The sequence below is a fragment of the Nicotiana tomentosiformis genome, chromosome 6, assembly GCF_000390325.3.
Source record: "Nicotiana tomentosiformis chromosome 6, ASM39032v3, whole genome shotgun sequence".
Classification (NCBI taxonomy): Eukaryota; Viridiplantae; Streptophyta; class Magnoliopsida; order Solanales; family Solanaceae; genus Nicotiana; species Nicotiana tomentosiformis.
Window position 1 is genome coordinate 38955936 of NC_090817.1, and position 26379 is coordinate 38982314.

The 26379-nt window shown below is 36.2% G+C and overlaps 4 protein-coding genes across 8 annotated transcripts; 1 reads left to right on the forward strand and 3 right to left on the reverse strand.

Annotated features, from left to right (window-relative positions):
- Positions 1-6532: 6532 nt before the first annotated feature.
- On the reverse strand, positions 6533-11684 carry LOC104093225 (uncharacterized). 5 transcript variants are annotated; one of them, XR_685595.4, is made up of 6 exons: positions 11377-11684; positions 10907-10975; positions 8018-10210; positions 7617-7925; positions 7421-7526; positions 6533-7347 (listed from the first exon to the last, which is right to left on the reverse strand). XR_685595.4 is itself a non-coding variant. In XM_070177290.1 (6 exons), the coding sequence occupies exons 5-6, from the start codon at positions 7502-7504 to the stop codon at positions 6883-6885; spliced, it is 549 nt and encodes a 182-aa protein (XP_070033391.1). In that variant the 5' UTR covers positions 7505-7526; positions 7617-7925; positions 8018-8114; positions 10907-10975; positions 11377-11640; the 3' UTR covers positions 6533-6882. The 5 variants fall into 5 exon arrangements, 3 of the variants coding, with proteins under 3 accessions (XP_070033391.1, XP_070033390.1, XP_070033392.1); XR_685594.4 differs by having other exon boundaries at positions 8018-10267; positions 11377-11637; XM_070177290.1 differs by having other exon boundaries at positions 8018-8114; positions 11377-11640.
- Positions 11685-16398: 4714 nt separating this feature from the next.
- On the forward strand, positions 16399-19126 carry LOC104093224 (proline-rich extensin-like protein EPR1). The gene is made up of 3 exons (XM_033655372.2): positions 16399-16836; positions 17860-18645; positions 18786-19126. Exons 1-3 carry the CDS (start codon positions 16752-16754, stop codon positions 18815-18817), a joined length of 903 nt encoding a protein of 300 aa, XP_033511263.1. The 5' UTR covers positions 16399-16751; the 3' UTR covers positions 18818-19126.
- Positions 19127-22017: 2891 nt separating this feature from the next.
- LOC138893830 (secreted RxLR effector protein 161-like) lies at positions 22018-22656 on the reverse strand. The gene has a single exon (XM_070178494.1). It carries the CDS (start codon positions 22654-22656, stop codon positions 22018-22020), a length of 639 nt encoding a protein of 212 aa, XP_070034595.1.
- A 394-nt stretch (positions 22657-23050) lies between these two features.
- On the reverse strand, positions 23051-23566 carry LOC138893831 (uncharacterized mitochondrial protein AtMg00820-like). Its single transcript, XM_070178495.1, has 2 exons — positions 23303-23566; positions 23051-23185 (listed from the first exon to the last, which is right to left on the reverse strand). The coding sequence occupies exons 1-2, from the start codon at positions 23564-23566 to the stop codon at positions 23051-23053; spliced, it is 399 nt and encodes a 132-aa protein (XP_070034596.1).
- Positions 23567-26379: the final 2813 nt, after the last annotated feature.

Below are 26379 nucleotides of genomic sequence, written 5' to 3' on the forward strand. Positions count from 1 at the left end.
TTCACATTTCCTTTATTTATTTTCAAGGAATATTATCATAAACATCAACATATAGAATATTCTGGAAATCATAACTTTAAGTTCATTAGTAAAAAAGGCTTTAAACACAATGGATCTCTTTCCAAAAAAATGGAGCAAAATAATTGGCAATCGAAGCACAAGTTAAAATCATAAACGAGTGACACACCATTTATTCTTGAAATACTTTTTCCAAAAATGAAAATACACAATTTTAACTCATGAGTATGTAAGAACTCAAAACACGGTGAAAATACTTACAAAGCATAGCACGGTGATTTATGATTGAAACATGGGTTCAAATCATATGGATTACTTAAAACAACCATATATGAACATTTTCCCACTAAGGGGAACATAGTATTATAAGGGAAGTTTGAACATGACTTGAGTACATAAGCTTTTAGGCAAATCTATTTTCGGAATCAATTTGGAACTGTTGGAATGAGAGTTTGAACAAACCATATTTAGAACTTCCGAGGAACTCATGGATTCCAATTTTAGAAAGGGAGTTTAGCCAACATACCTTTCTTGAGCTTTTCGCATATTACTACAACGTCCCAATACTTCTAGTAACCTCAATCTATAGGAAGATAGGGAAAATTGAATATTAATTGAAAAGATTCTCATGATATAACTCTCTTGGGATTTTTGTCAAACACCTACTATCAGAAATCGACTACAAAACTCTACAATTGTAATCCATTCCTCCCTCAACCAATTTTAACAAGAAACTACCCAAAATAGTTCAACAATCCCACATACTACCTCCTATTGCACATGCATGGCCTATTTTAACCACACAACATTCTTAGACCCAAAACATCTTCCATGGAAGCTTGGGAGGAGGACTTATCCGGATATATGATGGCCTAGGGAGTAATTTTCTTGAATCTTCAAGATTGGGGCAAGAATTGATGATCAAAGCACTAGGGGATTCCTCCTCTCTCTCTAAAGTACTCCCCTCTCTCTAAAATAGGCATTTAAACCAGCGAAAATAACCCCAAAGTTATTTTATAAGAAATGGGATCGGGTTATAAAAATAGAAAAATGGACCTTCCGAACTCAACTCTGCGGTCGCAGACTGGACCGCAGAACAGGTATGCTGCCCGTAAAATGGACTGCAAAAATGGTCCTAAAAAGTGGCCTGGCCTGGTCAAGTCTGCGGTAGGTCTGTGGTCCGCAGATCAGTTATGCGGCCGCGAAATTGACCGTAGAATCACCCTCCAAAATGTTTCATGCTAAATCTGCGATGAAAGTGCGGACCGCAAAATGGAAATGTGATCGCATAGTGGACCGCAAAACGATCTTCAAAATTTAACTATTTTTTTGCTCAACTCTGCGATGGTTAGGCGGCCCGCGGAATGAATCTGCGGCCGCGAAATTGACCGCAAAATGGCCTCTTTCTGTAAAAAATTTCACCAACTCCTCAATGTATTCTTCAACCCAAAAAGTTCTTACCACGGCGAACAGGCTCGCCGCGAAGATTAACTACTACCTTCGAACACATTAGCCTTCCTCGGTACCACAAAACCTTAAATTCCTTGGCAAAATTTTTACAGGGACTTACAGACCTGATCTCATAAGAGTGATTGTATAATATTCCGTGGTGGTCGTATGACCTGATCCCATAATATCGTCGAGGCCGTATAGCCTGATCCATAAATGCATCTCATAATACCACTGAGGTCATACGTCCCGATCAATAATAGTACTGTTGAGGCGTTCCGCCTAATCCCATAAGAATAGTGAAACTTTTAACGGATCACAAACACATTTCACGAATATATGTGTGAGTTATGAACTCAAGAAACTTTCGGACAAATACGTATAACGCGAAAGAAATCCGTATAAGAAAATATAATTTTTGCGGCTAATCTAGTAGCGCGTCAAGATTCTAGAATAGCAAAGTATGATAGTCTACGCATGTCTAATCTCAGGAAAAAACATGAATTAAAGCATTTAAATAGGCAAGAATAACTCAAGTAGTGAAATTAAAGTATGGTGTGAGTGTAAGTCTACCCAGACATAATCAAGAATCTAGCATACGAATGAACGCTTGTCACATCATACATGCGCAGCTCCCATAACATGTAGCATGTAGCAAGTATAGCACCTACGGGGTTAAATTCCCTCTTACAAAGTTAGACCTCACTCTAAAATTTGATAACCGGCTCCAACGCCTTTCTAACACCTCGAACCAATACCAAACGATCTGAAACTAGTCAAAGAATGTGCAAACTAATTAAAATATACTCAAACACTCATAAACAATTAGAAATAATTCTCGACCCCACACAAAAGGTCAACAAAGTCAACTCTCGGGCACACGTGCCCATATTCTAAAAATTCTCGAAGATAAATATTATCCATAACACTACAAACTCAAATATATAACTTATTCTAAAATTTTATGCCAAATTTTGTGGTCAAAACTCAGAAATACCATTTCTATATTTTTTTTCCAAAATTCCACTATTTTTACCAATTTTATGTTTAAATACATACATAAACCATGTATTTAGCTCACAATGAATATGAATCACTTACCTTGTTATAGATGATGAAAATGACCTTCCAAAATCGGCTCCAAAATAGAGAAATGAGATGAAATGAGCAAATTTCCGATTTGTTAACTTATACACTGCCCAGTCTCCCCTCTTTGCGATCGCGGAGGCAGCCTCGTGATCGGGAAGGCCAAACCAGCCTCGCCCAGAAATCCTTCTTCGCGAATACGAGGTCCCACTCGCGATCGCGACCATTATCCTTGTATCGTCCATGGTGTGGACCAAAAACCTTGAATTTAGTTAAGAAGTAGCAAGAAATCACTCTCACCTATAACCAACCCACAACCTTGTTGGATACACCATTTTAAACCAAAAAAGTAGTGCTTTCGCTTCATAAAATTTAATGGATCTCTGCCTGAAGGTATAGCACATGCCGTAATCATCATATCAGCACTATCCCTGACCACAACACCACCTCCACGGATTTCATTAATAGAACTGCTATCAGTATTTATCTTAATAAAGAATAATGGAGGACTAAGCCATTTAACTATAGTGAAGGTATTTTCAAATAGGAAAATATCAAGGAGTTCAAAAATTTCCTCCCATTTACAACCAATAACTAGCTTCCTAAAATGAGAATTAGCAATATGGACAATATTGAAGGTAATGAAAAAAATAGATCTATTGATTAATGGCCTCTCTATTTCTTACCTACTGAAGCACCTTGATCTCCACAACTCCCACACAATAACAGGAGGAAGAATTTTACAAACAAAAGAAGCTACAGAGTTACCGGCTCTATGGTTCAAGCTATTAGAGAAAAGGTTCCTCAAAGAGGAGTTTCTATGGGGAATTCCTACCATTCCAGCAATGTTTTCCCACAATTATTGTGCAAACTGCCATTGACAAAATAAGTATTCACAATTTTCCACGTCTGGGCTCATATTTGGTGGTGGGCAGCAGTTACATTTAAAAGGTAAATTGTAGCCAAATCTGGTGACTCTATCATCTATTGACAACCTTCCATGTACAACTCTCCGGGCCATGAAAGACATCTTGAAGGAAATACCTTTATGCCATAATTTGGAGTGAAAGAGAGCAAAATCCTTTCTTCGCCTCAAAGAATTCTAGGTAGAAGCCACCAAAAAGAATTTAGAAGTAGATATTGTCCACATTGGATCATAATCCTCTTCCTGATTGATTGTAATCTTCATAGATGCTACAAGGTTCTTCACAACTACTGGAGGATGAACTTGCAATAGAGATCAGTCCAATTGCTCATTATTATACACTTCATTAACTCTTATATTATCATAGCCCACACCTTTCACTAGACTACTGCACAGAGAACCAAAATTAGTCCAATTATTATACTAGAAACTGAAATTTCCTCTCCCAATTCTTCACAAAATATTTTGTTCCACTTCATACTTTAGTTTGTATATAGCCTACCAATTATGGGACTAGCAAGTTGACCACTATCTAAACAGGGGATGATATGTACTGCAATACTTTGCTCTCTAACAAATTGAGACCACAATGAATTTATGGTCCTTAGTATCCACCATTATTTAGAAATAAAAGCTTTACATAGGTCCTCTAATCTCCTGAAGTTAGATCCTCCCTCATCATATGATAGGCACATCTTAGACCAAGCAGTTCAATGGTATCTGTCACTATTCTTTTGGCCCGACCAAAAAAACCAATAATTCCCGATTGTAACAATAGAGCCTTTGGTTGGATGAACTACATCTAGTGTATGTATGTTGAGGGCTAGTAATACATGCCTAAATGTACTGCCCTGCCTCCAGTAGATAAGAACTTTGGATGCCACCCTCTTATTTTGCTATGGATTCCTTCTTTCTACCAGAGTAGATAAGGCATCCAAGATATTTGATTAACAGTGGTCCATGCCTCATTCCTGTAATTCTCATTATCCTAGTGATAGATCTTTGTGTTGCTGATGGATCCAGAGAAAAACTGCATTTATCCTTATTGATTTGTTGCCCCAAAATATGCTCATAAATGAATAAAGAACCAAGGACCTGCAGAAGGGTAGCCTTCCACCATTACAAAACAAGATAGAGTCATCAGCAAAGGCTAGATGATTCACCTGCGGACCTAGGTTGTTCATGCAGAATCCTCTATAGCTTCATTTTCTGAAAATCATTGAATAATTGGGATAACAGTTTAGCACTCAAGACAAAGAGAGAGAGGGAAAGAGTATCTCCATGTCTTTGTCCCCTCCCAAATTTAAAAAATCCCATGCATACAACCATTAACAATAAGAGTGTACCAATTATAAGATATATATCTTTGAATAATCTCAATCCATCTCTTAGAGAAACCTAGTTTTCGAAGCATACATCATAGATATATAGATGCATAAAACCTTATCGTATGTTTTAGCCATGTCCAATTTCAATATTACATTGCCCCCTCCATCTGTTTCCCAATATCATTCACTATTTCCTAAGCCAGCGGAATATTTTTGTAAGGCCCCGTAAAAGTTTTTCCGAAAAATTCGGATTCCGTGTTGCCAAAGTAGGCGTAAAGGTTAATAGTAGTAAAAATTCTTCGTGGTGAGCTTGCTCGTCACGGTTCAGACTTTTTGGATTGAAAAGTGCGCTGGGAGTTAAAGGAAAATGTTGGGCAGAAGTATGCATTTTTGCGGCCTATTTTGCGGCCGCAGAACCACTCTGCGGACCGCAGACTGGTCGCAGAGAGGGACAGATTTCTAGGGCATTTTTGATGCCCAATTTTGCGGCCATTATGCGACCGCATAACCGTTTCACGGGCCGCATTCTTGTCACATATCCCACCTTGGGATTTTTTGGAGGGAGGTTCTACGGTGCATTATGCGACCGCGGAACAGGTCTGCGGATCGCATAGTGACCGTAGACCAGGTCAGTTTCTTTCCAGCTCTGGCACCCATTTTCGTAGTCATTTCGCGGACCGCATAACCACTATGAGGTCGCATATGCGACGACAAAACCTGTTCCGGAGCTTCATTTTTGGGGTTTTTAAACCCAACCCAATTTCATTAAAACACACCCCATAGACCATTTTGAGCACATTTGTGATATTTTAGAGTGAGAGGAAGAGTTCTTAGAGTGGGGGAGCAATATTTAACCATTACCCATCAATTCTTGCTCAATTATTGAGGATTAACAAAAGAAGTCTTCACCCTAAAGGTAAGAATCTATGTCCTAGCTCTCAATTTAAAAATTTTGTAAAAATTGGGTAATTAGAGAGGCAACTATTGGGACATTGATTAGGTGTGGGGGATGTTGTATTGCATGCATGTATCCTTGAAGTATGTGGAAAGGTTGTTAGCTAAAAGTGGTAGAGAGTGGGTTGGAAAATGATGGAATCTTCCATGAAAGAGGCTTATGACCTTAATGCACACCTAGTGTTTGATAAAATACTCAAATGAGCTAAAACTATGATCTTCTTCCTAATTTTTGGTTCAACTTGTTATATTTCTAAAATAGATTGAAGTTGCTAAGAATTCCGGATCATTTTAGAGTTTGAGAATTTCAATTGAGGTATATTGGTTAAACCCCATTTTTCTTAGAATCGAATCTCACGGTGTTCATGAAATTGGAGTAAGCCCTTGATCATTATAGAATTGGCAATTCCTAATGTGTTTGTGTTAAAGGATATAAGTTCAATATTTATTCTAAATGCTTCATCATGTCATCTTTCCATTTGAGAATATGTTCAAAATGTGGAATATGTGTTAGGAATGTTAAAACTTCATGTCAAGATCGAAATAAAGGTTGTTATGCCAAATTGTATGAAAGGCCTCTATGTGCCTAAGATTTTCCAAATTGCTCATATATGAATTAATGTCTTGAATGGGAAGCACTATTGATGTTGATAGTGATAATGATATTTGAATGTGAAAAAGAAAAGTGAAACTATGAAATACAGCCAAGTGCCAAGAATGACTGTGTAATTATTAAGAAGTACGATGTGAGATGATTGACTGAAGAAGGTAATGTCTCAAATGAGATGGCCTAACCGATCGGGCCTAAAAAGGTCATATCTATAATCTAAACTAATTTTGAAACGAAAATATATTAAGATGCTTCCTTCTAAAATGTGAAAAGGGCTAGCAATGACTCTTCAAATATGTTCATCTTCGCCAATCTCATTTTCAATATCGCGATCACTTAATATTTTATCAGTTTCATCCTCCCTACACAAAAGGAGATCATTAACATCCCCAAAGTGTTGATCTAATCTTGTACTGGGAATGACTCATTCTCATGAAATTCATTATCTCCTTCTCCTCCCATATCATATAAGTCTCTTGGTTTCAAGTAAACAATAATACTCCAACATTTATTCACCTCATCGTCCACATAATATACATTTGAGCTTGTGAAGCTTCAATGTATGGACCATCCTCTTCATGATCGCTAGTATGAATCAATCGTGAAAAATTAACAGAAGAAAATCCACATGCATCTATTCTAAACCCCCTATCCCTAGTTGTGTCATCCCATTTACACTTGAATAGTGTAACCCAAAATCGACCATAGTAGTTAAGTTCAATGATGTCTTCTAATTTGCCATAATATGGCAAATCCGCTTGCCTTAGGTTTCTATCAGCGCCACTAGCAATACAAGATGTGGATGAAGTACAAAATACTCCACTGTTTTGAGTTTTCAATCCATCCTCTCGCTCTGAAGTCCGAAATTTGAACCCGTTGATATTAAATGATGTAAACCTTCTAGCATGTGGTGTTAGACCATCTGCTAAAAACTTTAGGTAATCTGATACAGTATTCGAAATGTCTGGGTTCACAATCTGAAATAAGAATTAAAAAAATATGTTAGGCATAGTTTTAAATTTGTAAAATTCTAATACATTTGTAACAAACCTTTTGGGGAAACCAATCAATGAAGTCTTTATTAACTATCTTCTCAATTTCCGTACTAGTAGGCTTTCGACCATTCCAACGCATTCGTACATGATCTTTAAATTAACTACATGAAATGGTGATACAAATATTAATCATTTATGTAAGTTCTACATATTTAATATAAGGTTTATTTAGATTTGCATTAAATACTCACTCAATGAACGACATGACTTGTGGACAATTTAGTACCACATATCGATGTGCTTGACGTTTCACTATAGGTGACAAATCAAATATTTTTGTTGCTACTCCTTTACCAACAGGTGAAAAAATGCTAGATGAGTTCGTCGAGCCTCTATCCTCCGGATAATCATCAACACGACGAGGCCTATTAATTCTTGTCTCAATCCCTTCAAAATACTGAGAACAGAAAGTGAGAGCCTCTTCAACTAGGTATCCTTCAGCCATGGAACCTTCTAGTTGTGACATGTTTCGCACATAGGACTTAAAATGTCCCAAATACCTAAACAAAAAATCAATGGTTAGTTAACGATTACAATTTAACATCTTTGTCTTAAAAAATAAACTCCAATTAAGCAATAAAAAATCTTTTACCTCTCCATAGGATACATCCATCGACACTGTTGCGATCCCCCAAGGTTTGCTTCACCATCTAGATGACAAGTTAAATGAATCATGATGGTAAAGAACGCTGGAGGGCATAACATTTCCAAGTGATTCATTGTGAGAAAATATCGATATTGAAGCCTATCAAGGTCTATTGGGCTTTTGGGACAGAGTTTTCGGAAGAACAAACTCAACTATATTAACACTACCGTCACTTTGTCAGGTAAAATATTTCGTATGGCAATTGGTAACTAGTGCTGCATGAGAATGTGAAAAACATGACTCTTCATATTAAAGAGCTTCTGTTGTTTCAAGTCGATACATCTTTAAATGTTGCTCGCATATCCATCAGGCATTTTGACATTCTTTAAGCTCCGCAAAAATATATCTTTCTTGAATACACCTTTCTTTGTATTTAAAATAGTAAACAAAGATGGACGATAGCTTTCATTCTCATCTGCCCAAAGTTCCTTCCTTATACCCATTTCTCTAAGATCCTTCCTAGCTTTAATATTGTCTTTTTATTTTTCAGAATCATTGAGTAAAGTGTATATCACATTCTCACACATATTCTTCTCAATGCGCATAAGGTTTAGATTATAACGTAACAAGTTCATTTTCCAGTAAGGAAGATAAAAAAATATGCCCATCTTTCTGCGCTGTCTCAATCTATCTTCATTAACAGTGTGTCTTCGAGTTCTTTTACCTTTATCATGCAAAACTGGTACTTTTCCAAAATTAGCATTAATGCTCTCCACTTGTTTCAAGATGTCTGACCCTGATAATGCAATTGGTGGCTCCCGTTGCTTGATTTTCCCATTAAAACGAACATGTTGCAATCTAAACCGACGGTCGCTTCCAAAAAAATGACGATGACCCATAAAATACCACTTTCTACTATGCTTCAATCTGCAAGAGTCTGTATCAAAGTTACATGTGGGGCAAGCAAACTGAATGTATGTATTCCATCCAGATAATGTACGAAGCCGAGAAAAATCACTAATTGTCCACATAAATGCTCCTCGCATTTTAAATATTTCATTCTTTGAAGAATCTAATGTCTGCACTCCATCGTACCACAATTCCCTCAACTCTTGGATGAGAGGTTGTAAATACACGTCTATGTCATTGTCCGACATTTGTTTTCCTAGAATGATCATTGAGAGTATGAATGAAGTTTGTTTCATGCACTCCCAAGGAGGACGGTTGTATGGAATAAGTACCACTAGCCAGATACTATGTTAGTTGCCATTGCTCCAAAAGGATTGAAACCGTCACTAGCTCTAGATAGGCCTAGCCGTACATTTTGAGGATCTGCAGTAAATTCAGGATGAAGCAAGTCAAAAGTTTTCCAAGCCTGAGAATCCCTGGGATGCCTCATCAATCCATCGTGGCTACCCTCTAAAGAATGTCATCTCATAGACTCGGCAGTTTTAGAGCACATGAACAATCTTTGCAACTTTGGCTTTAGTGGAAAGTAGCGCATTATCTTTGCAGGCTACTTCTTCTTATTATCCTTCCACCTAGATGTCTTGAATCTTTTGCATTCTTGCAAGCCTTCATCTTCGCCAAAATATAACATACAATCATTTGGGCAGGCATGTATCTTGGTATAATTAAGACCAAGTTTGTTGATGGTTTTCTTGACCTCATAAAAAGAATCAGGAATCTTGACATCTTCAAAGGCATCTTTTAACAATTCTAATATTATGTTCATCGCTTTGTCAGTCATTCGACAAAGCCATTTTATATGATACAATTTGATTAGAAAGGACAATTTGGAATACTTCGTACATCCTTCGTATAATGGTTGATTTCCATCTTCGACCAATTCATAGAACTTTATATAATCTTCAGTATGCCCCTCAATGTGCCCTTCATCAAATATTTCTTCTCTATTTATATGATTAGAAGACACACCAAGCTCGTTGACATTGTTTCTGGTGAACCCAAACGCATCATTAATTATAATTTCCATTGGATCTTGGGGCTGTAAATTATCTTCTATGACATGGGTGCTCTGAGAAATTTGTTGCACGGTTGCATTTGATTCTTCACCATGTCAATACCAAAATTTATAGTTTTTTGGGAAAGGTTTAAGAATCAGGTGCTCTTCAACTATATCTCTTCTTTGCCACTTGTTAAAACCACATTTTGGAAAGAAAAATTGTCTTAGACCATCTGCATATTCAGGTGTGTTTCGTGGTTTGCTAATCCAAGATTTATCAATTGGCATGGCTAGAAAGGAAGACATAAGATAACATCACAATATCAAAACTGAAAAGAAAGTTCAAAAGCTTATATGTGAAAAACATAACCTGTGAAATAACATCATTTCATAAGATAACAAAAAATAGTTTTGGTCTGTGAATAAAAGTAAAAAATAATGCCCTAAGAGTAAAAAATAAGCTCCTATTTTCAGACTTGGTGTGTGAATAAAGATAATGCCCTAAGAGCAAGATGCAGCCAGTATAACTAGTTAAAGAAATTACCTAATGAGAAGCCTCTTATGTTATAAAAGTGCAGATAGAAAATATTTACTTCTTCCATTAGAATTAGGGCATAACTATCAGAAGCTTTACATGTAGCAACCTACAATAATTAGTGAATATATCCACTTAATTTGAACTAAGTTTTTCTCTCAAAACGTTTGCTCATACGCAGTGTCAAACTGTTAACTTACTACTTCAGATTCTTACAGGTGGATGACATATCTTTCTACCTATACAATTGGTAACCGTTTGATAAATTAGTTGAACCTATTATAGCATAAAGATCTGCTAATCCGCTAGTGGAAAAAGAAATTATCAATCTACCTTTCCATAAAAATAAATCTGCTCAAAAGAAAGGACAAAATTAAACTGAAAAAGGTTATACCTATCAAATGTTTTATTGTCGACCTCGATCCCAATAGATTCACCAGCAGTTTTTTTATCTCCCGGCTACCTATCAAGCCCATATATAATATTTAGGTTAATATTAGCAAGAACAACAACTTAAAATATAAAAATAAGTGCATGCAATCGAAATACCAAACAAAGCAGCAAAACTTTAAAGAAATACCAAACTAAATGAACAGAAAAATAACAAAAAATGGACTCAAAAATAAAAGAAAGAAGTACTGAAACCATTAGAACATTAATGTTTTCTAATAATATCAATCGTCATTCTGTTTTCCTTTTTTCTAGTCATTGATTACTATTTTGGATGTTATATATTTAATTGACTGAATGAATCATAGATTATCGGACCGAGGAAAAAAATTAGAACAGAATTGGGGAAAATCGCTACATGCATGAACCCTAATAAAAAGAAAAGAACTTTTGGTACTAAATATGCCTCATTACCTGAAGATTATTGAAGCTGCTAAATGAATTTCTGATTTGAATCTCGATTCTTCTAAGCCACAGAAACAGATTGGGAGAAATAGAAGAATCTAAAGTTAGAAAATTGGGAGTTCGTTGCCTATTAAGGGAAATAGAATGAATCGGGGGAAGGAATTGGGGGAAATAGAAATTGGGGGAAAGAGATACGAGACCTATGGAGGGAGGGAATTGGGGGAATTCTGGAGGGATTCTCAAATTGTGAGGGGAAAATATTAAAACTTATTGAGGGAATAGTTAAAATGTTATGATTAAAACATTACGACGGTTCTAACCGCCGCAATACGAAATAACCGCCGCTATAAAAAAATTTAATCTTACGGCTGATAAAACGCCATTTTTAATTAGATTTTGTGGGGGTTATTTGAAATTGCCGTAATATAACCGTCACAATAATTCCGATTTTTTGTAGTGACATAGCTTAGAACAAAGTAAGAAAATGCATAATAACTTGTGGGGCATTATATTCTTTCTCTTTAAGGACATTCACCCCCAGTGTATTTCTAGTCATAACGGAGATCTGAAATAGATGTGGGCACCTTGAAAGCACGTCTTTCAAAGCTTCCTAAGTCACCTCTTTGGCCGAGTTACTCCTCCTAACTCCAACAAGGGCAAGCATTTGTCCTAGTTTTCGTCAAAATTAATAGTGCATGTTCTCAACTTTTCCTCGGGAACCTAAATGGTCTACAAAGACTGGACATCTATGTAATGAAGGAAAGATGTGCTCAAATTAACTTTGGTACCAATTAGGCCTTCGTGACACCCTTTCCAAAACTGCGCAATGAACTGTGTACTCCTGCGTGAGATGATCGATACTGATATCTCTACTTAGCATGACTATTTTTCTTAGATAGATTTATGCCACTAGGCTGCCGAGTAAGCTGTCTTGATCGGTAAAAGATGTGCCGATCTGGTGAGTTGGTCCGTGATCACACATATAGAACCATGCTTCCTATGCGAGGTAAATTATTCATAAAATCAATGTTGATCCTCCCGCATTTCCATTCCTGTATATCAAGTGCACTAAGCCAATCTGCCAGACCTTTGGTGCTCGACTTTAAATTGTTGATAATTGAGACACTTGAACATAGAGCCTGCGATGTCTCTCTTCATGTTCTTCTACCAACATGCTCTTTCAAGTCTTGATACATCTAGCTCCATTGATACCCAACACACAGACGATAAATTCACCCTTAACACCCAATTACCACCAATAGAGAAAGAGATTATTTCACCGTTATGGACACCCTCCTTTAGCTTGAGCAAGTAAGTATTCTCATATTTTTTAGCTTTTAACACGCTCCACTAAAGACGACTATGTGCCAGCATACAAGCCATCAACTCCCAATTCCTCGTATGATAAAAACAAATCTTCCGGTTTGCCAATTTGTTACTAACTTTGGCTAATGGACTCTACACAACCGTTAGGTGAGCTAAACTTTCTATGGTTCCTACTTAGGATGGCAGCCCGGTACACTAAGCTCCCACTATGCGCGGGGTCTGCGGAAGGACCGGACCACAAGAGTCTATTGTACGCAGCCTTACCCTTCATTTCTGCAAGAGGCTGTTTCCACGGCTTGATCTCGTGACCTCCTGGTCACATGGCAGCAACTTTACCAATTACGCCAAGACTCCCCTTCAGTGATTCCTACTTATGATGTCGGCGACTATATTCGCGTCGGTTGAATGATAGAGGATAGTGCAATCGCAATCTTTCAATAACTCAAGCCGCCTTCGTTGGCTCAAAGTCAGTTCGTTTTGCTATGGTTTGCTTACCCTGTAGCCTCAATAACTTTAATCACCAAATATCATCTTTTTTTGAGATGGTATCAACCCCAAATCGCTTCCAATTCATACCCAAGTACATATCATCATTCCCAACCAAAATGAAGCCTCATATTTAACTCTGAACATGCATTATCAACAAGACAGTAAATTTAATCAAAGCTTAATACGAATAAAAAATACTTAGAAACTTGCGGAGCATTACAAAATTGTATGTAGAATTTTTTATTAATTATTGTAGAGGTATTACTAATATTAAAACCAAAATAAAACCAATATATTAGAAGTACGAGACAATATTGGGATAGACGCATTGTGAATGCTGAAAAATCTAAAAGTAAAAACTTAGATAGTGTAGGTAAATGATGAGAGATATACTAAGACTAATATAACTAACGTATTAGTTATTATTATAATCTACTTCGATTGCAAGTTACTGAATTAGTTGGAAAGATATTTGTTAGAAGATAAATGTGACAACTTCAATTAATTAGTGTGTTTCGATAAGAATTACTATATATTTCTATATTAAAAATATTTTATTTTAAAATTTTTGTTGCAACCTTATGCCTTGATTTTATAGCCACAAAAATGCCAATATCATATTTTAGAGCAGTTATCTCAAAACTCTTTCTTTTTCAATATAATTAAATTTGTATCTAGTCAAACACTTTCACATCAAAATAGGATGACGAGTGTAAGAACTTCTGTTATGAGTCCCTTTGGTAAGCATTTGACCACATTATGTGTTAAAACACATTGTAAGATGATAACATACATTTCTTTTATTATAAAACATGCTAAATGTTAACCAACACTACTAGAAAACTGCCTAATTTCGTCCGAGACAACCGATCGACATCGGTCGAAATTTGAGGAAAAGCGATCGATTTCCGATCGCTTTTAATTAGTCGGAACAATAATGGTCGCTAAGGTGTTGCGACCGAAATCGGTAGAAATTTTCCGACCGAAAACGATCGATTATTTCAACGCGTTGACTGACAACATAGATAAATATACCGACCGAAATCGGTCGGTATTAATTAAATTTTTTTTATTTTTCAAATAGCGACCGACATCGATCGGAATTTTAAATATATTATAATTTTATATTTATTTATAAATTGTAATAAACTGACCAAAATAGGTCGGTATTCTAAATAAATAAATAAATTTAATAAGACATTTCGCACCGACTTCAGTCGGAAATTTCAAGATTCTGCAGAATTCATTTGAAATTTTCGACCCAACTCGGTCGGAAATATTGTATTTCTGAAAAAAAAATGAGATTTCCGATTGACTTCGGTCGGTTTTCTGGGTAAAAACCGGGCAGAATATGCCTGCTTTTAAGCTATACCACCTGCCAATTACAACCAATATCCATCCTATAATGGCAACATTACATTGCTGCCATTCAACCATAATTAACAAACAACAACAACAATTAACCAACAACAACAACAACAATTAACCAACAATAATCACAACAACAATAACAATTAACCAACAACAACGCTAATAACAACCACAACGCTAATAATAACAACGCCAACCACAACAACAACTATACAAATGTTCAATAATAAAATAATATCAACCATACAATCATCATTCAAAACTATTCCCAACTAAATATTCACAAGTTCAAGACTTTGTTTAGCAATACACATCATTCAATGAGTGTTTTGTATTGCATCATCTCCATTTTCACTACTAGAAGCTTCATCGTCGGCATGGTTCGAAGGATCACGACGAGAAAGATTAGCATCTGGGGAAGGCTCACGAGACCGGAGAATGGGAAAAGCACCACTAGCAAGAAGATTGGCCAACAGACCTTTAAGGAGATTAAATTGTTGGTCCCTCTTTTCAAGCTGAACTTGAAGGGTATCAAATTGTTCATCTCTCTTTTGCTATCTAGCCTTTGTCTCTTCAAGCTCTGTTGTCAGCTTTACGATCTTCTTCTCTATACACGAGAGAGTCGACCTATCAATTACCTCGCCTTGGGCGGAAGTCCCTATACCTTGCAATCCAGCGTTGTAGCGCCGAAATGATAACTCTGAAAGGCCGTATGATATCCCCTTTTTAGGACCACCGACAACATCCAACCATATCCTCTGCGCTTCTTCGTCTGAAAGGGGTGGTCGCTCGCCTTACTCATTCGGTGGCAAACTCTGAGTGTACTCCTCCACATTAATCTTGTAGCGACCCTTTATTTAGAAGATAGAAAATTATTAATTATATAATATTATAAACATTAATTTTAAGTTATAGTAGTTAAATATTATGTACATATATGTATATATACATACACAGATAGGATATAGTGTTCATATAAAAGTAATTTTAAAAAATACACAAACACACATATATCAACTATGTATTAAATTTTATTTATTTAAAAGCTATATAAATTGACTAAAACCGACCGAATGCGGTCGGTTTCTTCATTAAATTAATATTTTAAGATATTTAAAATTAAAACCGATCGAATTCAGTCAGAAACATTTAATTAAATATTATTTCAGTTTTTAAATTAAATATATACATAATTTTTTTTATATTAAAAAACCAATTTCCTTGGGCGGAAAAAATAATTTCAAATATACCGACAGATTTCGGTCGGTATATTTGAAAAATTTTAATTAAATTTGTTTTATTAGATAATATGAAGTATGACCAGGTCTTGGTCAAATATTGACTAATTTCCGACCGATATCGGTCGAAATTTGTATATATTGTTGTGGGACCACTGTTTCCGTTGTGAGAAATATTATTTTTGACTTTTGCGACCAATTTACTTATTTTCTGACCGATTTCGGTCGGTGTATTTTCCGACCGATTTCGGTCGGAATTTTGTGGACGGATTTTGCCATTTTTCTAGTAGTGCAACTTGACCATGGATCAAGTGATCACCAACGTATATTAAAAATATGATCTCCATGCATGAGACATGATCAAAGGAATATGGCATTCCCTTTTCCCTCTTTTGGATGGAGGAGTGGGTATTTTCTTTTGGTCACCTATAGTTTGAGATGTATAAAGAAAGAAAAGGAGAGCAATTGAGTAGAAAGCAAGCAAAATAAAAGTCGAACTTTGGGGGTCTTTTTGGGATGTCAAGGCAAGCATCTATGCCTTATTAGTTTTGGCAATTATATTGGCGTATAAACATACCCTGACACGCACAATTACAAGCCTACTTATAAACTACAAATATTTGAAGAAAGATCACATTGGAATTATGATCGCTTTACACTTTTTTCCTATCGTGTTTGCATTTCTTCAATCACACATCTATCCAAGGCAATCAAAGAATCTAATCTTCCAGATATGAGGTATTATATATTAGTCAGTACCACTTTAAAACTTCTTGCTTCTAGCTCTTGCTGCTGTTGCTACTAAATAACTAATAAGTGAAACCAGTTCAATATTAGCTCAAGAGTCATTACCAGCCATAGCTCTCTTAAAATCTTTGAAATATTTATTTTCCGGGAGAGACAGATAAGACATCCCGACATCCCTACGTTTTGATATCACCAATAATAGAGGAGGGGATCATGAAAACTCCATCTCATCATCACTCAATGCTATACGTTTTAAGCCTTCTTCTGTGTTTTGCAGCTTTCTTCATCGTAAATAATGGTATGCACATTCCACTCATTACCTACAAAATCCTTTATGATATTGTAATGGCCTAAGGTATATGCTTTCTTCAAAAACAGGTTATCTTGTCACCTTACTTCACTGACTTTCGCCTTCAAAATAAAGAAGGTTATTTCCTGGTAAAAGTTTAACAACGCGCATTTGAAAAGAAGCATTTATTTTACTTTCGGATAAACATTCTCCATATCTATTCAGGGCCAGCTGGAGCCTAAGGCTACTAAGGCAATGGCGGCTCCCAAAAAACTTAGGTCCCCAAAATCTATAAATAATAAATAGAATATTTAATAATTATGCACTATTGATAGAATTTTTAAATTATTTGGTTAAAGTAGTTAGAGCTTAAAGTTTTACAAACTTAGATTGTAGTTACTAGTTGTTTTCTGACTTTAACTCGTCCCAACTTAAATTGATCTTCTTACTATGTTAGTTTAGAAAAAGTTTTCTTAATTCTTTGAGTGTCTTTGTAGACATTTTTCAAGCTACTTTGATAAGTAACTACTAAAATTAGTCCTTAACTTTGAATGACTCTTGAAATATAGTAGTTACTACAATATTATTTGTTTTAACTTATATTTAGAATTAAAAGTGTTAAGAGAAATTGTACAAGTAGAAGAATACTCTAATTGGCAAACTCAATCAGGTAAAAGGTGTTAATTCAATTATCGTTAACAATTTCTATATCAGTTGCCTAGGTTGAAAAATATTTTCAAAACTAAATCAATAAAGTTCAACAGGATAACACAAGAGAGATTAAACAAATTGATTAGACATTGGCAATAATTAAAATTGATTATAACATCTTTAGATTTTGATAAATTATAAGAGAAAAAAATAATTAAAAAAAATTAAGGCCACACTTTTTATTTTCTCCTTAGGTCCCATATTATGCCGAGCCGCCCTATATCTATTAATTGTGTTGACATTTTTACGTACTTACTGCATTTTTTTATTTTATTTTTTTGCTAAATAGTTACTGCATTATTTGTATTTGTGTGAATGCAGATGCTAGAAAATTAAGTGGAAGGGATAACGGCCCGCTACTAGTGTCAAAAAGTTCAGAAGACATTATTGAATCATCAGAAATCAATGGCTTCGACGTGTATTTATCTTCAGAGGATTCGTCCAATTCAGGACCTTATGGTGTCAGTTCTCCCTTCAATTTGCCACCTTATGATTCTCTTCCTCCAGTTCCAGATACCCCTCCTTTCTGTCTTAATCCACCTTCACCTTTCACTCTTCAACCTCCACCAAGTGGAGGAGGCCCAATTGTAAATCTACCTCCAAGCCCATCATCCACTATCATCCCTAGCCCACCCCAACAATATCTTCCTCCTATAATAATTCCCAACCCACCCCAATATTTTGAACCTAGTCCTCCCACAACAACTGTTCCAACCCCAACAGTACCCATTCTGAGCCCACCTTATTATTACGAGCCCAGCCCACCAAGTTATTATGTTCCAATTAGCCCACCCACTGGGGTTTTTCTTCCACCAGTGATTTACCCACCTCCGGTGGTGCCTCCACCGCCACACATAGCGCCGGCCATGGCTCTATGGTGTGTGGCAAAGCCGTCAGTTCCAGACCCAATCATTCAAGAAGCCATGAATTATGCATGTGCATCTGGAGCAGATTGTGACCAGATTAATCCCAGTGGATCATGCTTTCAGCCCAATACTTTATTTGCGCACGCCTCTTATGCCTTCAATAGTTACTGGCAGAGAACTAAGGTGGCTGGTGGCACTTGTGAATTTGGAGGCACGGCCATGCTTGTCACAGTCGATCCTAGTGAGTTCCTACGAAATTATTGCAACATTAAAACAATTGAATTTTACTCACTATAAAAGCAAAGTCAAAATAAAACTATTCTTTTGTCAGACAACCATTTTGCCAGACTCCTAATGGTTTTCATTTTCTTCCTTCAACAGGTTATGATGGATGCCAATTCGTCTATAACTGAATGGATGATTTGATTTTTTGTTGTTTCATACTACGAGGAATAGTTCAAGAAAAGGTTAAAACACCCATCCGAAATTTTGTAATTTTCAGGTGGATGCATGCATGCCAGAGTGTGGATTACGTACTCCAATTCTCTTCCGTCTAGGATTAGAAACAACACGTCTTTCCTTGACGAATACTCTTCTTATAGTAATTTGAAATTGAAAATGGAAATGTAATTGCAAATATCATTAATGGGATTTAACATTATCTTCATTTTTGTAATAGAACTACTAATACACTAAATATATAGCATCTTCTTTTTAACTTACGCACTTGCGTCCTATCAAAAGTTAACATATTATTTCCACACCAAAGAAAGAAATGTAACATCGATGTTGTAGTCGTGCATTGCGAATCTTATTTTGTTTCTCTAGCACGTGCTTGGATATCTTTTATTTCTTCCTGTTTCTTTATAGCACGCACGTCCGCGATGAATTCAGTGCTATAGCTTATAACTTTATGCATGTCCTCCCCTTTCTTTCTTCTCTGTTTTGTTTCGTCCTTAGTCTTGAACTAAGCGCACGTGCGTCATGAATGTACAAGACGGATGAAGTATCAATTTTTCTTTTTATACCCTAAATAGTTGACTAGTTTACTAATTAGTCGAGTAAATGTAAGAACGGAATATAAATAAAGCAGAAATAAAATGCAGGAATTAAAGATATCAGAATTTTTATACTCGTTCGAATTCAATGTGAATCCTACGTCCAATCCCCTTGGGTTGCAAGGGTGTTCTCTTTCAGTATTTGAAGTTTCTCGATACAAGAGAGTTGATGTAGTTTTACACCAACAGCTTAATCACTATGTCACTTCTCGCTTTTTGATACAATGCCTCACTAGTATTTTTCTCTCTTTCTTCTCCCACTAATTACACAGTAGATCTAGGGTGAACTACGATGCTTGTTTGGAGTAGAATAAAAGGAGTGATAGTGGTTTGCTCAAAGTATGTGCTGCTCTCTTGACACACTTTGTTTTATACTTGAGCTTTTTGGCTTTGGCGAATCTTTGGCAGACAGTTGAACAGATTTGCAGTCCCAAGGGAATTGATTCTCAGAATTGAATCTGTTGCGATTCATTCCAAGAATAAATACAGGGCTTCCATAGACTATCCATGACTGCCGGTCATTTCCTTATTCGAGAGGAGATTTTTTATAAATTCTCCTTAAGTTGTTCCTTGATTCATGGGATTGATAGCCTTCCTTTATTGACGCATATCCTCAGCAATCAGGGCAGCAAGAAATCTTAATCCTTCCTTTATTGACGAATATCTTCAGCAATCAGGGCAACGGAAAATCTTAGTCCTTCAATCATTATCGCTTCAATCATTATTATTCCTTACTTGCTTCCATTGACAGATCTTTGCCTCGATTATTTTACTTCTACCTTTCTTGACTTCTTCCATACTTGAATGATAGATTTTCTTGAATCCTTCGTTTTATCTCTCGTGATCCTGCACCATAGTAATATATTATTTTTCATCATTGAAACTTATATCTAACAATCTCTCCCTTTTGATGATGACAAAATAACATATAAAAGCTGTTTACTTCCCTGTTATAGTCGATGCTTTTTTTGCTGTAGTTGACTTCTTAGTTGGCTTCCATGGTGTGGAAGTCGGTTCCCCCTCAAAAGGTGCAGATGTTTGTCCTGTACTTGTAAACTTATATACTGCAGTCGACTCCCCCTCAAAATGTTCTGCTATTTATCCTGCACTATAATTTAACCTTTCTCCCCCTCTTTGGAATCAGCAAAGAGGGGATATACACATAAAAAACAATATAACATTGCAGATAGAGGCAAGCGATTTAGGCAAATATAGGCAGTTATAGGCATGCAGAGTTAGCAAAAAAAGAAAAAACACCCAACGACAGGTGAACTAGTCCAAAACAACAAAACAATATTGTCTAAAACATCCACAACTAACGACGCAAGAAATAAGTGAGAGTGTTGCAAATCTCCCCCTTCAGACGATCAAAGCTGGCATTTGTTGAAACTGACACCCTATCAATCCTGTCATCTATTTCCTTGAAGGCTTTGTCTGCATTTTCTGCTAACTTGAGAATTTTGACCCTTATCTTTGAAACATAGGACCATGTCTCTTTGGAGATGGCATGAATGTCTCCAATAGTTGATTGAGTTGCAACAAGAAGGTCCTTGATGATGGTCATCTTATTGTCAATGGCAGTCAACTTTTCTACAAGATCAGGATCACTTACACCATGATGGGAACTAGAGACTTTGACCTTTGAATGAGGATGAACATTCTTGATTTCTCCCTCCTGTTTTTTTTATTCAGGAACCCGTAACACACACATACCCCATGCTGGCAAAGGCTCTTGAGTTGTAGGATTTGATGACAGAGATAAAAGGGTATTCTGAGATAGAAATGTTGTGGGCTTCCAATAGATGAGTGATAACCATATCATATGATAGACTGGTGGGGTCATCAGCACTTTCAACCATAAAATTTATAACCCATAAGGACAGCTTGATTTTAAGTTTGGTTGCTAGACAATAGACAAGAAAAGTATCTCGTTGAGAGAAAGTGGAGAATGAGCCAGTGCGAGGAAGAAGAGTAGTTGCTACAATGTGGGCCAGAACTCGGGTTTCAAAACTAACATCACTGGGACCTAACTGGTTAGGGAGGGAATTAGAGGGACACTCGACTATACAACGCTTGTCTTGATCAAAAATGATTTAAAAGTATTCAAGCCAGGTATTTTTGAAAATATTGGGAAACTAGAGCACTTACACTGAAAAACTGAGTCAAATCACAATTAAGAAAGATGCATTTTCCTAGAACAAGGGATTCTAACGTATCAGGCTTGTTAGAATGGAGATTGGCATAGAACATCCTCACAAGAGGTTCATAGACTTTAGGAGGGGGTAAAGAGAGGAAATTTGACCATCCTTAAAAATCGAACAGATCCTTTACCTTACATTTGAGGGCCTCCATGTCGTCAAGATCGATTACTCTGCCATGGGCAATAGGCTTCTCTTTTAGGGCAATGAAGAAATCTTTATTAGGATTATCCCAGAAATTGAGGTCTGAATCTAGAGAACTCAAGAGGTCTACCTTGGAGTTAGTCATACAGGAATTAGAAATAACACACAAGTCCTAATTTTTATGATCGAGCGAAATAATGCCAAGTACTTATCTCAAAGTGCAGAATCTATCCTCAAGCAAAGGCTAAAAATGTCTGCTAGTAAATCAATAGTGCTAACAAAAGATAATTCTATATCTCCCTTAATGACATGATCTCTGATGAAATGATGATTAATATCTATATGTTTAGCCCTAGAATGATGCACATGATTCTTTAAGAGGCATATATCACTATAATTATCACAAAATATTTGAATAAGTTTAAAAGATAATTCATAGTCACTCAGTTGATGAGACATCCAAAGTAATTGTGCACAACACTGTCCAATGGCATTATACTCTGCCTCAGTTATGGATAATGCAACTAAGCCTTGTTTCTTACTGTTCCAGAATATTAATGCCTTTCCCAGCAATTGACATATTCCACTGGTGCTTTTCCTGTCTTCCTTATCACCTGCAAGATCAGCATCTGAAAAACTTTCAAGTTTAAAATTGTTAGATCGTGGGTACCATAGTCTATACGAAACAGTTCCGATGAGATAATGTGTTATTCTCTTTATTGCTGTCAGATGCGATTCCTTAGGAGCTGACTGAAACATGGCACATTTACACACACTGAACATAATATCTAGTCCACTAGCAGTTAGATAAAGTAAGGAGCCAATCATTCCATGATATTTCGTTTCATCCATTGGATTTCCCTTTTCGTCTTTGTCAAGACTTGTTTTATAGGCTCATTGGTGTAACAATTGCTTTAGCACTGCTCATGCCGAACTTTTGAATTAATTTCTTTGTTTATTTGGTCTGATAGATAAAAGTTCCTTCCTCAGATTGTTGAATTTTAAGTCCGAGTAAAAATATGAGTTCTCCCATCATACTTATTTCGAACTCACTTTGCATGAGATTAGCAAATTCCTTGAACAAAAGAGAGTTAGCACTTCCAAAAATAATATCATCAACATAGACTTGAATAATGAGGTTACCTCCTAATGATCTTTTGATAAATAATGTGGTATCTACTTTACCTTTTGTAAATCCATGATCAAATAAGAATGAGCTAAGCCTTTTGTACCAGGCTCGAGGAGCTTATTTGAGTCCATACAAAGCTTTAGTCAACTTATACACATGGTAAGGAAATTGTGAGTCTTCAAAATCAGGAGGTTGTTTTACATACATCTCCTCATCAATAAAGCCATTTAAGAAAGTACTTTTGATATCCATCTAAAAAGGTCTAAAGTCTTTAAAGGATGCATATGCAAGAAGAATTCGTATTGACTCTAACCGTGCTACCAGAGCAAAGGTCTCATCATAGTCGACTTCTTCCTATTGTGAATATACTTGAGCTACTAATCTGGCTTTGTTTTGGATTACTTTTCCATCTCTGTTCAACTTGTTTCTAAAAACCCGTTTGGTTCCAACAATGGCAGCATTTGCTGGCTTAGGTAACAGTTCCCAGACTTGATTCTTATCAAATTGAGTGAGTTCATCCTGCATGGCTTGTACCCTGCTGGAGTCTTTTAAGGCTTTCTCAACTTTCTTTGGTTCGATTTGAGATATAAGTGCTACATTTGCCTTTTTCTTAAGAGCTCCCCTGGTTTTCATTCCTTCATTAGGATCCCCTATGATAAACTTTTAAGGATATTCTGGTTCGCTTCTCCACTCATTTGGACGCGTTCCAACTGCAGGAGTAGTTGACTCCTTTTGTGGTTCAGGTTGATTACTAGCAGGTTCACTAACCGACTCTCTGACTGCATCTGTGCTATCAGTCGACTTTTATGACTTGCTTGCTTGTGATGCTACTTGGCTGCTATCTTCATCACCTGAAAAGATTCCTTTCTCGATCGTAGTGTTATTTTCATCAAATATAACATGCACTGATTCTTCTACAGATAAAGTACGTTTGTTATAAACTCTAATCTACTATTAACAGAGTAACCAAGAAAAATACCTTCATTACTCCTTGGATCAAATTTTCTAAGGTTGTCCTTACCATTATTGTGGATGAAGCACTTACTGCCAAATGAATGAAAGTAGCCTATATTGGGCCGTTTGCCTTTCCATAACTCATATGGTGTTTTCTTCAATATGGGTCTTATGAGACATCTAATGAGAATGTGACAAGTTGTGCTTACTACTTCTACCCAAAAGTGATTTGGCAATGAATGTTCTAATATCATTGTTCTGGCCATATCTTGTAGGATTCGAATTTTTCGCTTAACTACTCTATTCTGTTGGGGTGATCTTGGAGCTGAGAAATTGTGAGTATATCCTTGATCATTACAAAATTTTTCAAAGGATCTGCTTTTGAATTTTCCTCCATGGTCACTTTGGATAGTTGTGATGAGATTCCCCTTTTCTCTTTTGATTCTTTTATAGAAAATCTCAAAAAAATTCAAAGATTCATCTTTATTAGATAAAAAAATTACCCATGTAAAACGTAAGTAGCCATCAACAATAACAAACGCATACCATTTACCTCCAATACTGGCTGTTTTAGTGGATCCAAATAAGTCCATATGAAGCAATGGTAAAGGCTTGGTCGTAGAAACAATGTCCTTGGTTTTGAAAGAGTTTCTATTTTGTTTACCAATCTGACATGCATCACATACATGATTTCTAGATAAATTGAGTTTGGGAAGGCCAGTAACTAAATCATGCTTGGAGAGTTTCTCAATTAGATGCATGCTTGCATGACCAAGTTTTTTATTTGACAACCATGGATCATCAGATATGGATGCTAAACAGATATGACTATCTATATTTTTAATGCCATCAAGAATATAAACATTTCCATACCTTTTTCTTGGAAGTATGGTTTTACCTGACTCATCTTCAATAGCACATCCTGTTTTCTTGAATTTGACTTCGTACCCTGAATCGCATAGCTGACTTATACTCAAGAGTTAATAGTTGAGTCCATCTACAAGGTATACTTCTGTAATATCACAATTATTGCTGAATGGAACTGTGTCGGTGCCAACTATTTTTCCTTTTGAATCATCACCAAATTTTACACTTCCTCCATTTATTTTTGTAACTTCTTTGAACAAATTTTTGTCACCCGTCATGTGACTGGAACACACACTGTCTAAATACCATTTTCCTTTGCGACTCTTTCTATGGTGTTCCTCGCTTATTTCACCTCGTTCCATAAAATAATTTTCAGTGTCTTTTTTGCTTTCATCATCTTATGTGTCTTCATCAGTCCAAAAACCAGAATATTTGTTCATACCATTTTTCAAAATAGTCATGAGGCACGAGTTTGCTATTTCCTCTTGTTCTAAGCTGTATTCATCACTCCAGCTTCCAAAGAATTTGTTTTTGTTGAACCCTCTGGAGACTTTTCTTTTAAGATCAGGTCATTTAGCTTGAACATGTCCATACCTTCCACATTTAAAGCAGTTCTATCATTTTTGTCTTGTTCATTGTATTACCTGGTTCTTCTGGATGACATGCTTCCCTTTTTTATGTTTCTGTATCTTCTCATCAATCCATTCATGTTTCTTGATACCATGACAATTTCTTCTTCAAGAGCTTCTGGATCATTATCAATATCATTTTTAGGTCCTTCAGTTGTAGTTTTGAAAGCAACTGTTTTCTTCTTTTCTTCTTGACGCGTTTTCTTGAGATGGGTTTTCTCAAATGCTATGAGATCTCCTCGCAATTCATCATATGAAAGTTTGTCTAGATCTTGAGATTCGAGTGCAAGTATTTTTTGTCTTCCATGTGGTAGGCAAACTTCTCAGGATTTTTTGAACTTGATTATCAATTGAGTAAGGTTTACCAAAAGCTTTCGGATCACCAATGATTTTGCTAAATCTTGCAAATATTTCCTTAATGGATTCTCGTTCTTTCATCTGAAATAGTTCATAATCATGAACCAACAGGTTTATCTGAGTTTCTTTCACTTTGCTGGTTCCTTCATAAGTAACTTCCAGTTTGTCCCACATTTCTTTGGCGGTATCACAGCTTGAAATTTTCTCTTACTCTTCTCCACTTATAGCATTATAAAGCAAGTTTCGTGCCTTAGCATTAACTTGAATGACACCCATTTGCTCGTCTGTGTATTCATCTATATCTTTACGATCAGCGGGTGATTGAGCTGCTGCTGGCAGTGGATAGTTTCCCTTTTTGATAACATGTATACTTTGATATCATATGATTTTGCATAAATTTTCATGCGTACTTTCCAGTGGGAGAAATATTGTCCATTGAAGTATCGTGGCCTTACTTGTGATGTCCCTTCTTGAAAGAGTGCTCTAATAATTACTTGGTTTGATATGATCTTTTCTCACTAGCTGTTAAGCAAATGATAAAAGTGTAAGACCTACTCTGATATCGATTGAAAGTACACTAGTGGGTGAATTGTCAATTTTGTTTTGTATCCTAAGTAGTTGACTAGTTAACTAATAGTC

What these genes read in the sequence shown, in the direction of transcription:
- LOC104093225 (XM_070177291.1), bottom strand. Translation starts at nt 7,504, where the DNA reads ATGCGTTGGAATGGTCGAAAGCCTACTAGTACGGAAATTGAGAAGATA. An exon ending in TTGATTGGTTTCCCCAAAAG is followed by an intron (nt 7,348 to 7,420) that starts GTTTGTTACAAA and finishes TTCTTATTTCAG; the next exon opens with ATTGTGAACCCAGACATTTC.
- LOC138893830 (XM_070178494.1), bottom strand. Translation starts at nt 22,656, where the DNA reads ATGGATGAAACGAAATATCATGGAATGATTGGCTCCTTACTTTATCTA.
- LOC138893831 (XM_070178495.1), bottom strand. Translation starts at nt 23,566, where the DNA reads ATGAAAACCAGGGGAGCTCTTAAGAAAAAGGCAAATGTAGCACTTATA. An exon ending in AAGCCAGATTAGTAGCTCAA is followed by an intron (nt 23,186 to 23,302) that starts GTATATTCACAA and finishes AGACCTTTTTAG; the next exon opens with ATGGATATCAAAAGTACTTT.
- LOC104093224 (XM_033655372.2), top strand. Translation starts at nt 16,752, where the DNA reads ATGAAAACTCCATCTCATCATCACTCAATGCTATACGTTTTAAGCCTT. An exon ending in TTTCTTCATCGTAAATAATG is followed by an intron (nt 16,837 to 17,859) that starts GTATGCACATTC and finishes GTGTGAATGCAG; the next exon opens with ATGCTAGAAAATTAAGTGGA. An exon ending in GCTTGTCACAGTCGATCCTA is followed by an intron (nt 18,646 to 18,785) that starts GTGAGTTCCTAC and finishes TTCCTTCAACAG; the next exon opens with GTTATGATGGATGCCAATTC.